The sequence below is a fragment of the Rhamphochromis sp. 'chilingali' genome, assembly GCF_963969265.1.
Source record: "Rhamphochromis sp. 'chilingali' genome assembly, chromosome: 22".
In the NCBI taxonomy this organism is placed as follows: Eukaryota; Metazoa; Chordata; class Actinopteri; order Cichliformes; family Cichlidae; genus Rhamphochromis; species Rhamphochromis sp. 'chilingali'.
This window is the reverse complement of record NC_137950.1, coordinates 23459551-23473985: the sequence shown is the minus strand read 5'-3', so window position 1 is coordinate 23473985 and position 14435 is coordinate 23459551. Positions and strand designations below refer to the sequence as shown.

General features: G+C 41.0%; 1 protein-coding gene across 8 annotated transcripts in view; it reads right to left on the bottom strand.

Annotated features, from left to right (window-relative positions):
• sdk2b (sidekick cell adhesion molecule 2b) overlaps positions 1-11180 on the bottom strand; it is a 316541-nt gene extending 305361 nt beyond the window's left edge. For 4 of the 8 annotated variants that reach the window (XM_080873221.1, XM_080873222.1, XM_080873228.1 and 1 more), the window contains exon 1: positions 10348-11178. In XM_080873221.1, the coding sequence (XP_080729347.1) occupies positions 10348-10486 (139 nt within the window). In that variant the 5' untranslated portion in view covers positions 10487-11178. Of the gene's footprint in view, positions 1-10347 lie in introns of all 8 variants that reach the window. The other 4 variants (XM_080873223.1, XM_080873225.1, XM_080873224.1 and 1 more) reach the window with 4 other exon arrangements.
• Between the last annotated feature and the right edge of the window lie 3255 nt (positions 11181-14435).

The following is a 14435-nucleotide window of genomic DNA, read 5'->3' as shown; positions in this document are numbered from 1 at the left end:
AGCAGGCCATTATGGGATTTCTGGGTAAGGAAAACAAAGTAAGACACTACTGAAGGGTGGGTAAACCAATCATGTGTGCTTTAGCAAACATAATCATTTAAGTTAAGAATTTTCAGTGACTGTTTGATTTTAACTAAGAAATGTTTATTTAGAAAAGAAAAAAGAAACCCAAATGCATTCTGTTTAATTGCATGATGATGACTTGACTTGTTGTCTCATCTTTGTTATATGCTGTACAATGCAAACTTAGGATGATGAATGGTTGGTCCATCTGGTATTTCCTGCCCATATTCAGTTTTTCCATTAGTCATCATTTCTGCTGTAACTACCCACCTCACCCTCAGCCCCCAAAAAACAGCCACAAGAAACGAACACTGTCAAAACACTCGTTAACTTCTTTGTTTAAATAAAGCCCACACTCAGTGTAAATACCCAGAAGACCACGCTGGAATCTAAATTGTGACCACACAAATACCACTATAGTCAGTGAAGTCACTGGGGAGTTAAGCTTTTTACAACTTCCATAATTAGTAGTCCTGTTTTTATCTCGTTTTTAAAATGTAATCAGCTGTTTCACAGGGAGTTTATCAAAACTGAACTGCACTACTTTATAGTGTTTACGGTACATTTATGGTCTGACTAACACTTGGAGTACTAAATGAAAGACAAAGGTAAGCAACTCTGTTCCATGTAAACTCAAGCTAGTCTGCTCAGTGGTATTGTTATGGTTGTAGGGTCGGGATCCAAAGCAGCTCTTTACTTCTCTCACGTTATAACAGTTTTAAAGATTTCTGCTAGGCAGGAAGAATGATTTAGAGAGCTGTGGCGCTGGCCAATACACTGGGCCATCCACACTTCTTTTACCACTAGTATGTATTGTCTTCTCAAATGGCAATATAAAAGTAGGAGGCCATTTCACAAGACAGTGGAGTGCTGTGAAAAACAGTCACACAAATTTAAGCTATAGTTTTGAGTAAAAGGTCCCTGGCAGCTGTGGCTCCAAATCTCTCACCCCCTTTAACTGTCACATAATGGCTGCAGTGATGTACTGCAATGCCTGCCCAGTACTTAATGGTTATCTACTGCTGTACAGTAACAACAGGGCTCCTTCTCCTTAATATGCCACTTTTGCTAGACTAAAATATGGAGGGACCTCTTTACAAGCACTCCACAAAAATACTCTGTCTTCGGGTGAACACCTCACTCTGTTAACACAATACATAGAATGACAAAATGAAGTGAATGGCAAAATAAGAGATGGGATTCAATAGAAAACTGCCCCATTATACATAGCAATTAATCAATTACTGGGATTGAATCAATATTCCCCGCCCAGTTTGGCAGCCTGACAGCACTCAGGTGTAATTAAAATTGTTGCTATTGACAAATCAAGATGGATGGAGGGTCTGCCGCCTGCACTGATCAGCTCTGAGAGCGATTCACTCTGTGTGACAAACCTGTGGGATGGGTTTTGTTTTTTATGTGTGTGCGTCTACAAATGTGTGATTGGGTATCGCATCAGTGAATGTGTGCACGGTGTCAGTAAGGCTGCAATTAGCGTCCCTAAGTTGAGGTCAAGCACAAGTAATGCACAAGGTCAAAGCCCAGTGTCCAAACATCCATTTCACTCTGCCACCTTCTATTATCACTGGGTTATTCCCATTAAGCTGACTGCTAAGAGTGTTAAATAATTTAGTCATGTGTAAAGTCTATCCAAGCAAATGATGATCAAGATGTTAATCTAATCTCATCTAAATTTAGGAAAGTGCTCAAGTGTAAAGTATACAGAAAAGCTATGAAAGTATGTCTGTCTTTCAAAGTGGAACATTTTCTTCCACCTTTCAGAGTCACAGATAAAATAGGAATCTCAATTAGAAGGTGATATCAGATTCTAAGCCTTTAAGATGATACCAGCAGGGTAGCTGAATGTGGTGATGGATGAGCAGCTGGCTAGTATTTAGTATTTATTTATTTATTGTCATTGTCAAGAACAATGAAATTGCGTTTGGGGCTTCCATACAACCCAAAAAAAAAGAAGAAAATAATAAATACCCCTTAAGAAAGCAATCAGGAGCTTGTCAGCCTTCAAGGGACAAAAATGTCACACACAGACTCACAAAAGTTTCAAATAAAGGCTTTGATTAGCTTCCAGTTAATTGGCGATGCTGCGATCACCTTTTTTTTTTCTCCCTTTCCCCTCTGCCTCATTCCATCTTTGACCATCTTTCTTTTCACATAAGACAACATTTATAAATTACAGCTGCAAAAAAAATTATTTCAACAGTGCTTGGTGTTTACATGAAGCTTGGCAGGAGTCAAAGGAACTCTTCAAAAGCAATATCAGAGGCGTCAATGATCAGTGCAAAAATAAAAATGCCAGAACATTCTTTTTCTGAGATGTAAGACATTTATTATTGAGGGATCCATGCCTTAAATCTCTTGAGACTGGCCCTTAAGCATTAAACAGAACAAAAAACGGAAAATAAGAACAATGTTTCATGAATTTGAACACAATTTTCAAAGAAGTGTCACGAAGGAGTAATTTATTGCACTATTAAAAAAGGAAGACAATTTCAATCCCACACAGCTAACACATTAAAAACGCATCCCATTAGTCCATTTCTGGTTTTTACCTCTCAGTCAGTTAAAAGGTTAACATATTAACACAGGGAAACAAATTAGCAACTGCAGAGAAGGCAATGCATCATTCAGTATACTTTTCTTTTAAAGCTTTAGAAAATAAAGGCTGTAATTGTCAAGTATATGAAAAATTAAAGGAGTGCTTTCTATGCCACAGGCAAGTGGCAAAAGTGAGGCAGGAAAATTAAGCGATATACAGAATCTTCTATAAACTATCTGACATATAAAACTCTGATGTCCTGGTTGCTTTCTTAGGAAATGCTATAAATTTGTGAGGTTTAAAGAAAATCTATTTGTTTGTGTGCAGCTTATGAGTGCTGGGATAGCTTATTAGCTGTGAAAATTGTCAGAATGCTGACTTCCACATTGGTGCTTTGTTCTACAGTAAAGCAGTATAGACTATACATTGCCAGCTCTCACTCGAGCTTAAGACCAACAAGAAAGGAAGGATGCACTACCCTCTGCTGCTGTTCAGCAGAAAATTCTCAAGGAGGTAGACATCCAAATTAGTGAAAAACTGACATCAATAAGGTTATCAAGTACCCATTTATTTATACATTCAACCAATCGTACTGGGAGAAAAGTGATAAACACAGACCTGTTCACATTTTCCCTGAAATTCTTTAGCATGTTTCTCCAACTGGACCAGTCCTACACAACAATTGTGACCAAATGCAGCCAATTCTCTGTAAAAGAAAAGCCTAGATGATGTAATGCATGAGATGCTTATTCATAAGAAAGAAACCAGTTTGGATGCGATACCTGGAGAGAAAGAAAAATCTCCTGTATCGAAATGTTAAAGCAGCCCCACACAAACATATTCAAATGTCATTAGATGGTTCAATCGAAAACACTGCCTTAGAAAATAGAAAGCCCATTCAGACCCAAATGAATAAACACACTCATTTTGTATATAATGTGTGAGTAATAGCTCATAACAGCAAGGTTATCCGTCAAATGCATCTGGAAGTGGAAAAAGACTCATGTTCTAATAGTTCTCTTCATTCCACAGTATTATTATGTAAAGCATAAAAATGTATTCTCTCATCAAATCAAAGCACCCTACAAATCAAAGTTAAGGCAATTACAATCTTATTCCACCCTTTCAAATGGCAACAGCTGTTTCCCCATGGTCAAAATTGCAGCATAATTGCACACAGTAGCATATGGTTATGGCTGATTAATCCAACTGGGGGTGAAGGCCCATTATTCCTGCATGGGATGGGTAAATAGGCAGTGGATCCGAGTGCTGGATAGACGGGTAATGGGATGGCGAAAAAGGGAATGGGCCTTTGATGAGATGTCTGTTAAAAATGGCGTGATTGTCAGAATCGATCAGACCCTCTACAGTCCTTATCCAAGTCTTTAAAATGATCTGCTTGTCATCCGGTTTCTTCAACACAGAGTAATGCCAGTGGTGCAAATCTATGCAGAAAGGAGGAACAGTTTAGTCCGAGCCCCTTTTATTATACGATATGTATTGCTGTGGGCATTTCCAATTTAATCCCCCTTCATGAACTCCATGAACTAGTAGTGGGGACATTATTGTAGCTCCAGGGGAACCCGGTGTGCATGCCAGAGATGTGATAGTTAAGACTGCTTACTGGTTTGTGGGCTTAGACTGGCCACCGCTTGTAAACAGATGAACACCCACAATCCCATAGAGCTAATGTATGCATTCAAATTCATAGTTCGCCAGCAAACACACTCACACAAAACACATCCCCCAGGGAACAGCAATTACAGGGTTCATAGGTGGTTTCCAAAGCCTCCAGCCAATCTGAGTGCATTTCAATTGTAAACACACAAGGATCCACATGAGTGCGTTGGGTTTGGGGGCCTCCTGAAGCTAGTGTCACTCTAAGGTCTGTGCTCATTTCCATCTAGCCAGATGAGGGATGATGATGGTAAACAGGCCTTGACTGTGACTCCCCCCTGCCTGTTGCGGGTTGCATAATGTCCTACTTAAACAGTGAGGGAAAAGTTCAAGTCTGTAATCACATTCATACCTCCCGCTTATTATTTTGTTGAAGTCTTTTTGGAGTCCAATTTGAAGGACGTAAGCAAGAGCCGATCATGCTCACTACAAGGTATTGTGCACTGGAATCCCACGTGTGTGGCACAGAAGTACAGAAGGCCCCCAGATGCTAATTTAACAAGCTGTGAGAGTGCACAAGTGTGGCTTGGCTTGCCTCAGCAAATATGAAAAACACAGGATATGCTTTCAGCACAGTGATATTAAAACAAGGTGGAATGCCCTACTGTAAATCCTTCAATCCATTCGCAGTGCATAAACCTTGTTCATGCCGAGGCTTTATTGTTCCAGCTCACACACAGTAGATCGAAAGGAGCACAGGCTTCAAAAGGAAAAAAAAAGCCAACCCCAAAAAAACACTGTAGTGTTCTTTCTGAAAAGCCAAGTACAATAAACATGTAAGCTATCAGTGTTCTCCACACCGTACATCAAAGGGTAAATACTAACACCTGTAAATAAAGGTGCACAAAACGCACAAGCTCAGCTTTTACAAATACATTCTTCAAACCACCTTCAACTTCTGCTGTGCATGAAAATGTGCACCCACAAACACGGGGAACAAATGGAGCAATAATTTCTGTGCAGGTATTCTAACTTGGCCAAGTGCAAAGCAGAATGATCAAAGAAGAACATGTCAGAGAAAAAAAAGACAGTCAGCAGTGCTGGTTTAATCCAGTATAGTCACTGCCCCAATTAGACTATATGACTGAACAATGAAGCCAACTCATCATCACTACTAAAGCCAAAAGGGAGAAGAGTACACCCTCTGTTTTTTGGATTCACAAAAATATTCAAATTGCTTTCAGTCATTCAGCAATGACCCTTGTCTCTCTCAGTGTATACTGACAATTCCCAGCTGGTCTGGGTGGCCTCTTTTCCCATTCCCAGAAGCCAAATTAATAACCATGCAAAGACAAATAGGACAGCCATGGCAAACAGACTCCTTTGTGCCATGTTCCAGGCAGTGGGCAAAATGACAGCGGCTTAAAGAGACTATTTGTGAATTAGGCTACTACATCATTGCCTCAGTTTGTTCTGGTCAAACTGTCTGGACTGCACAGCACTTAGAATAGCATAATCTGAAATTTCCAATTTTCCAATAAAATGCCTCTTTTTGAGGTTACATAGCTATTTCCAAGAGAGAAGCTGGTTGAAATTTTAGGATTTAACTTCTTACAATGTTCCATGAACTAAAAATGAAAAAAGGGAGAGCGTCTGGCATGCCAATGGGGGAATTTAGGGAAGCAATCACAGAACAGAAAGTTGTGAAATGGTATCGATTATTCCTTGCTATTGTTACTTTGCAGCACCCTGTAGGAAGTGAGCCACTGTTGGTGGCTCCATATTTATGCCACCTCTCTTCACGTTAAACTCTCATCCTTTCTTTCCCATCTAAGCGCATCAATTTTTACACTATTTTGTCACAAAGATCAAACAGCAGACGACCATAATCAGGATCATTTTCCTCCTCTTCCTATTCTTCTCCCTCCGCGATGATTCTCCGGGGAAGTGACAGTTCATGTTCTGTTGGTTCTACATCATGAAGAATTGTTCATCCTAATTAAATAATTCATTGTGCAATTTAAAGAACAGCCTCCGACTCAAGCAAAAGCACCACTTGTGAGCAATACAAGTTTACAGAAAACTTCTCACGTTGATAGTGTGCAGAGAGTGTTTCTTTATATTTCTCTTTGAAGTGTTTTTTTTTAAACATATATCTAAGCAATTAGTACGCTCTGTCATAAATTTTCAAAGACTATGTGTGGCAATTTGATAACATAGTCCCACTCTTAACCTTTTTGGCTGTATGGTACTGCAAAATTGGGCCAAGATCAATAAATAAAAGTCCCACTTCAAAAAGCTCTGAAAGTGCTATCCAGAGAGAAAAACAGAAGGTCTTTAGTTACACCTCTCTCTTAGACTTGCCACTACTAGAGACCTTCGGTGGGTAGTTTTGTTTTATTGAATGTAGCGCACTGAAACTCTAGACATCCCTCTGAGAAATCTATCACTGGACTTTGACCATGAGTTTTCTTGCCAGCCCTGAATACTAAAAGCGATATGTTGTGACCTTTTGCCAAAGTGCTGGCTGCAGGGATCTACGACAGCCTCGCTTTTTTTCCTCTCCTTCCCTTTGAAAATCATTTCACAGGGCACAGCTGCTACAAGGAAACAGAGATCCCCAGTCTGTCAATTAAGATGAGTGACAAATCAGGACATTTGTAGTCTGGAGACATTCTCTCAACCCCTCTGTCTCCACAAATCATTCTCAGTCCAATCTCAGTTGATTCTTTTTTTTTTTGGCTTAGCTCAATTCACTTACTTCAGCTTTGTTCAAATCCATAACAATAAGTTTCAGTAATCCTACAAAGAACATGTGTACTTGCTACTAATAAAAATGTGATACACAAAAGACCAAAGGTGACTGTAAAGGGTAACAGGAAATAGATTAATAGTCTTGGTTTAAAGTGTCCCTTGCTCACTATACACAGTGTTTCAGGCACTTGCAGTCGGAGGTTTATCTCCAAAGGGGCTGGAAATTACCTTCTCAAGTGTGGGCAAATAAAACACACAATGACCATTTAGTGGAACAGATGAGTCACATCAAGGTAACAAAAATGCAAAAACCTCTATCTCAACATTTCTCCCTTGAAAATGCAGCTTTTACTTTCATCGAAACAAGTCAAGAGCTTTCCCCAAAAGGCAACCATCTCCTTTCATTCACACAATTTCAATCAACTTTCCTCTAAGATTGAAAATGGAGATGACGCACTGCACTTCTATGATTGTGTCAAGATTCATGTCCAATACATTAAGCTACAAACACACCACAGCTCTAAAAATGTTGTGGCTGATTCCTGCGCCATGTCCTAGTAGCGCCACGCACCCTGTCATAACCACGCTTACTAATGTTAATCTGAGTGCCACTCCTCTGACAGAATGAAATCCTGAAGTCCCTGCGAAGCTCCTCGAGTTGAGCTGTAGCTAGTCAACATAATCTGCAGACGTTGAGTGACGCCGATGTGTCTGTGCCAAACATGACATTCCAATAGAGTCCTCCCCTGCTGCTCAAAGCTCCAAAATAGACATGTTAGAAATGACAAAACCAGCAGGCGAGCCCAGCATTGTCTCGGCATGACCTCAGTAAGCGACTGAGAGTGAACAGTGGGGACAGACCAGACAGCTCTTGTAACTGTCACTTTAAACACAATATCCAGACTGAGTTTGCAGAAAGGCTTTTTTATTCAATTTCAAGACAAGAGTGTGCTTATGTGTCAGTAACCAAAAATAAGGTGTTTAAAAGTTAAAGGGTCTTTGTTTAAACCACGGAATACTTTCCTATTTTGGATAAATCAGAACTACTCATGGACTAAATGCAAGTTTTTTGCCATCAGTTTAATCCTGATGTACATCATTTAATAATGAGACATTTTTTTACTCTTTTCCCTGCCACACAATGACGATGAGTGACAATGTATGAAATAAAAGGACCGAAGAAGATCCCTCTTTGCTCACCAAGCCCTAAAGCAAGACTTCATAGCACTTTGGTCTGATGAAGGCTGTTCTCCCATCGTTAAAAAGCTGTTTTAGCAGACTGGTCATTAAAATAAGGCAAGCACTGGCTGACATGTCCATCCAGAGGCAGGCTACTTGCCTCATCATGTTCTTTAATCATCGGGTGGAAAGAGAGCATCCCACACTGGGGTCACTTTCAACGAGCTGCACTCTGAATGGTCTGAAGAGAGTCCAATTAAATCCTACATTTTCTGACCCAAGAGTGACTATGTGATGGAATCTGAGAGCTGCTGCTGGATGGATTGAGCAGAAAGAGAGTGAGAGTGATTGCAAGCCTTCATCCCCAACATACATAGTCACATGCATGCATAATTTCTGTATGCATCAGTGCATAACCACAGAAAAACTCGCAAAACATTCTCCCCGGGCCACCTCTGTAAATAATGTGTTCTTATTTAACTTGCTTGGTTAAATAAGCATTCAGAAGGAAAGAAAGAAGAGTGGGGCAAAGCATCTAGAATCAGATACAAACAGCAGGAGAGAAGCAGTTATAGAAAACGAGAAAGCAACAATGTCAGGACTCTTAATCCCTAGGACACATGAGTTATCAATCTGTTGTAAATGTCAAACGCGGGGATATGCCCCTGTGAACGATGGATATCTGCCTTTTTTGTTTGTGTGTGCACATTTTTTTTAAATTCATCTTTCCTACATTGTATTATTGAGTAAGCCCCACAAGAGCTTAGAGTCTATCTTGAGCGGCAATACTCTCTCTTCATAGAGCCATCAGTACCTGAATCCCAACAACCTGAGCGGAGGTGGTGCAGCAGAGGAAGGCAAAGAATGAGAAGATTGTCATCCTGAGACTGTCACAGTCTCCTGATCCATGTTCAGAGTAGATATGTTTGAACATATCTACTCTGAACATGCCTGAATGAGAGGTCAAAGAGACACAGTACAAGAGTTCCACTTTGTGCAGTGTGTGATGAAGCTTTGAAGTGTGAAGAAAGAGGACAACCCTCAGTCAAGTTCATCATGTTTCCATTTTCATTTTCTAGCAATTTTCCAGGCTCTACTTCAGCGAGGAACCCCTGGAGCAACAGCAAGGACCCATGGTGCAAACTCCTGACCCCACTAAATGTGCGTTTGAATCAAAGTGACAGTAATGTACACGTTAATCTCCCGGAGCAACTAGGTTTTCTTTTAGAATATTTAAAAAAAAAAAAAAAAAAAAAGCAACCGACTTTAGCATAACAGCATAAAAAATAAAACACCCTGCAGCTCTGTGATAGGTGGATAAAAATGAAAGGAAGAATGCCTGAGGTTACAGTAGACTCCCTTTCTGGGCACCGAGTCTCCACAGAAATATTACAGGAGATCTTGTGGGATTATTGCGCTGAGAATTTGACTCATGAAAAACAGATAATAAAAAAAAAGAAGATAAACGCCACCGATTCCCTGTGAACTGCCACACTTGGCTGGTGCTTCCCTCCGCTCAGGCTGCATAATTCTCAGAAAACCAATTAATTTTCAACATTTGATACTTTACCTCTCTGTGCCCGCTCTAATCGTTGCATTTCAATATGTATGTATTTGTTTGCCGCGCAAAGTTTAGTTTCCTGCGGGGAAGAGTGATTAATTATTTTGTACTTATTAATCAGCTTAACGTTTTAACAGCTTGGCTCGTAATGGCACGTGACATCAGAGGGGCTCATTATACATGTTCAAACTGTAAAACAAAAAAACAGCAGTAAAAAAAAAAGAAATAAATAAGAGTATTCGTTAAAACAGTCTTTTTTGAAAACTTGAGAAACCTTAAAATGTGTCTCATTAGATTCTAGACTTAACCCACATCGGTGTGGATGAACTCAATGAAGTTTGATATACGTTAAGTGTGGGGGAAAACTAAGCCTATTTTAAATGTTTATTAAACGTGAGAGTGGTGCCACATTTAACAGAGCTCAGCATCTCACTGATGTGAAGCCTAATGAGAAAATTGTGGGCTACGTGCAAAAGGATGAAGACTGCAAAACTCCGGTGCCACACCACGCCGGAAAGGGTTCCATGTTAACATCTAACACAGCAGGTAGCTACAAACACCAATGGGCCGGTGTGATCGGTTCATCGGTACAGTAGCGATCCAACACTCTTCTTACCTTGAGGTTGTGCGCAGTGGATGAGTAAGGAAAAAAATAAAATCCATGCGACGCGCCACATCGATCTGTTAAAGGAGTCCTCAAACATGGTCCCAAACCTGGAGGACTGGACAACAAGTGCCCGGTGAGCTTTAAGCATGCCGTAGTGGCCGAGTCCCGCCGTGGCTGTGGTGCCGTTCGCCTGCTGCTTGATTCGCTCTGTCAGGAGGACCTGCGACCACTAAAGTCGAGCAGAGCGCACCGACCTCGGAGCGCAAAACCAAGCCTCTGCCGTAGCCTGTGGCGACCGGAGAAATTCGGTCAAACTGTGTGTTTGTTTTACAGTCTAAGTTCGCTGCAGTTCCACGAGCCTCGTTGATGGTAAAATATTTTCGTAGGAGTACCGAAACAGAGCGCGTTTGTTTATCTGAAGGATGCAACTCAATTAGATGAATCCAGGTTAAGTCCAAGTACAGTCTGTCTCTTGCTGCACCTGTAAGAAGGAAAGCTGCACCTCATAGAACACCTTTCCCCACTTACACGTCGTGCGTCCTTGAGAGGCTGGTTTGTTCTTTTTCTTCGTCTTCTTCTCTTTACTTAACTTCCTCCTTCGCCTTGTCCCCGGCGGAGTGCTTAGGTGTTTTTGTTCTTTCTCTTTTCTTCTTCTCCAAAGCACAGAACAGACTTTTCCTCGAATCCTTTCCTTTCTGAAGAGGAGCGCCACAAATGGAGCACACCCCCCGTAAAGTTCCTCCCCAGAGCGCACCGTCAAGGTCGCCAATTTGCTTTGACAGGAGCGGAGAAGAACTACAGCAGTTCGCTGAGCGGAGAATGGGGGGCGGTGGGGAGAGAAACTTGCATGCAGTCACAGGATGAGAGTGGGAGCCGTGCCGTAGAGGAAAGCCTGGTTGCCGGTGCCTCGGATGAGGACGAGTCCCGGGTTCTTCGTGAGGTAACGCTGGGATCTGATGCTTCAGCAGCAGCGCAGCGCATGATGCCACCATGCGGCCATGCGCAAAAACACATCTCCTGTTACAATACAGCCAAGCACATGGTTTCAGGAGAGGATTTTATTGCTTTCCACATTACACAAAGGTGGAATGAATATAGTCCTTTGTTAAAATGATTTAAGGAGCATGCGTCCGGCTTGTGCTGCCAAGAATGTAGTGGTTCTTAGGGTGCCTGTGGAGAAATCACTATGATATTTCTGCGGGGATTTATAGGCTAATGTGTCTGAGTTTACTGACCTTGTAGTACTTTTTATCCCCCGTGGTATCATTAGAGGGATTTATATTTTGGCTGCATTTTAATACTTTGAGCTATGATACTGTATGTTTTTGTAGCACTTTCTGTATTGCTCTTTTCCTTTTTTCGCTGAGGCTACAGGATGTAATTCTCGATGCTATTTGAGGTGCATGGCATGAATATAAAAGGCGCAAATGGGTGTGCTAAGTCGTTACACAGCCAAGACTGAAACTGCTGCACGTTATCTTCTCTGTGTGTAGGAGAAGGAGGAAGACAAGGAGGAGGAGGAGGCTGTGAGAAGAGAATCGTTGGAAGACAGAAGGAGGAAGAGCAGAGAAGGGTGGTTGGTGAGCAAATGTTTCCAAAATGACAGTATCACTAAAGTGGAAGTCAAGGAAGAGAATGAGAGAGCCTGACTGAGCAAATGTTCATGTCCTGAAAATGACAGTGCCTTGCCAGGAGAAAACAGGAGTGCTTAGTGTTTGTAATTTTTTTTTGTTTGTTTGTTTGTTTTTTGTTGTTGTTTTAACAAATGACGAGGCCCATCTAAGCCACCACAGGGCAGCTTGGAAATAATGCACCATGATAATAGCTTCTGCTATTTCCGCACAAGAGTTTCAGCTTCCTTTTGGCTTTCTCCTTCTTATTCAAAATTGCGATACCTTGCACAAAGTTAATAATAGGAGAGTTACCATCATGAAAATCAAGATGGAGTGCTTCCCTGGCCAGCCTTAGGGCATCTCAGAAAACCAGTTATGATTTTTCAAGTATTTACTGTGACTGAACTCAGCAAGAGGGTAATTTTGAAAATCCCTGGACACAGTATTTTGAGCCATAGCTTTCTGCAGACAAGTGGTAATCCATTTGTTTGTGCGTTTGTGTGTGTGTGTGTGTCCACCCCACACCCCTCCTTTCCCTGCAGATGCCAACAATGCCAGGTGTTAGCTCCTGGTGTTGTTGAGCAATGGCTAGCTGTGATCACAGGTGCTAAAGTAGCTTAGTGCAAGCTGTACTCACTTCAGAATGAGACATGTTATTTTTAACTAGCCCACGTAGTAACCATGCAACTGGTAATGATGATCAAGAGTTAGTCGCGTGCAATAATTTCAAGTTATACCAATGTTTAAAACACACAGTTAAATGGCATTTTTGAAAAAAGGAGTTAAGAGAGTTAGAAAAGAATCAAAAATGTGAAGTAAGTGGAGAAAATGCATTCAATTTTCTCTAAATGACCAAAATGGTATCATTGCAAGTTCTCAAATGTGTGTGTGTGTGTGTGTGTGTGTGTGTGTGTGTGTGTGTGTGTGTGTGTGTGTGTGTGTACACATGTTTAGACAGCTTTGTGAGGACAGAAAATTGGCATGCTACTATACTTGTGGGGACCAACAGTCACTTATGGGGGAAAAATGCCTGTCTCCACAAGTTAGAAGGCATTTTTGAGGCTCAAAGTGTGGTTTTACTCTCAGGGTTACAATTAAGTATGGTTAGGTTTAGGCTGAGGGTTACGATAAGGCATTCATTTTTGATGGTTAGGGTTAGGGTAAGCGGCTTGGGAAGCATTATGTCAATGCAATGTCCTCACTAAGATATGAAAACAAGTGTGTGTGTGTGTGTGTATCTCTGTGTGTGTGTGTGTGTCTTACCATTGTTCCTCACAACTGATTTTCATTCATTTTTTGTTTTGCAGAATGATTGGACATTATTTCAAGTGATGAAATGCATGATTTGGAGCAAAATGCCTTTAAAACACATTAAAAAAAACCCAATGGTAAGTTTTGGGTTATTTTTGGTGATGTGTTCACACCTTTTGCTCCACAGCTTATCAAAGAGCACATTTTTTGTTACCTATTTCAAAATGAACCTTTGAGTGTGAAGTGCAGCATTGACCACTCTTTTCATTTCATTTCAATCAACAAAATAAAAGACAGGCTCTAAGCTAAAATTTCCACCTCTCTTTTCGGAGGCCTTAAGGAGAGCAACACATTAAAAGAAAAAAAGAGATGGAGAGACATCTTTGAATGACAAAATACATTGCTGTTTGCTCAGACCAAAAGTCTGACTGGCAGTTCTGACTTTCACCTGCATTTGGTAAGAACTTGAAAAGCATGACTACATATAGATGGGAAAAAAACACAGCAAAAGCTTAAAAAGTGAAGTGATATCAGAGGAATTTTCTATTATGCCCAGATGGAAAGCGAGAGAGGTCAGAAAACCAAGAGGAAGATAGGCTGGAGGGAAGACTCTTGAATGCTTCAGAAAGGTCCCTGAACTCCACCTCCTCCTCCACACACACACACAAACATTTCCTACTCTGCTGTCCTGATATAGAACTAACCGATATAGAACTAACCCCAGTGATAACTGGAGAGTACTACTGGATTCATTAACCTCCAACAACATTTTCGTATGGGATAATATAGCTTGTAAAATGATGACACGTAAGAAAAAAAAAGTAGAGCAGCAGATCCAGGTCTTTAAAGGGTTTACAACTATTTATCAAACATTTCTCACACCATTAATATTTCTCTGTCAGTTAGAGCTTGGATAGGCATCAAAGGAATATGGATTTTCTTAACCAAAAGGAAAGCTCCATCCTCTCCTGCACCACTCTGGCCAGTCTTGCTAGAGGTTTAATGAACTGGAACGAGTGGGGGATAATGGGAATGCAAGCACAGCGGGAGACCAATGGGGTGATGAGTGGTTCTTATTACCTGTGAGGCCAATTACAATAAAGATCTGTCAAAATGTCCCTTTGACAGAGGAAGGCCCTGCTGACCATCTGAACCACCCCAGTCAAAGAAACACAATATAGAGAACAGAATAGTTTAGATGAATTATTATGTTCATTTAGGTTCAGGCCAGTT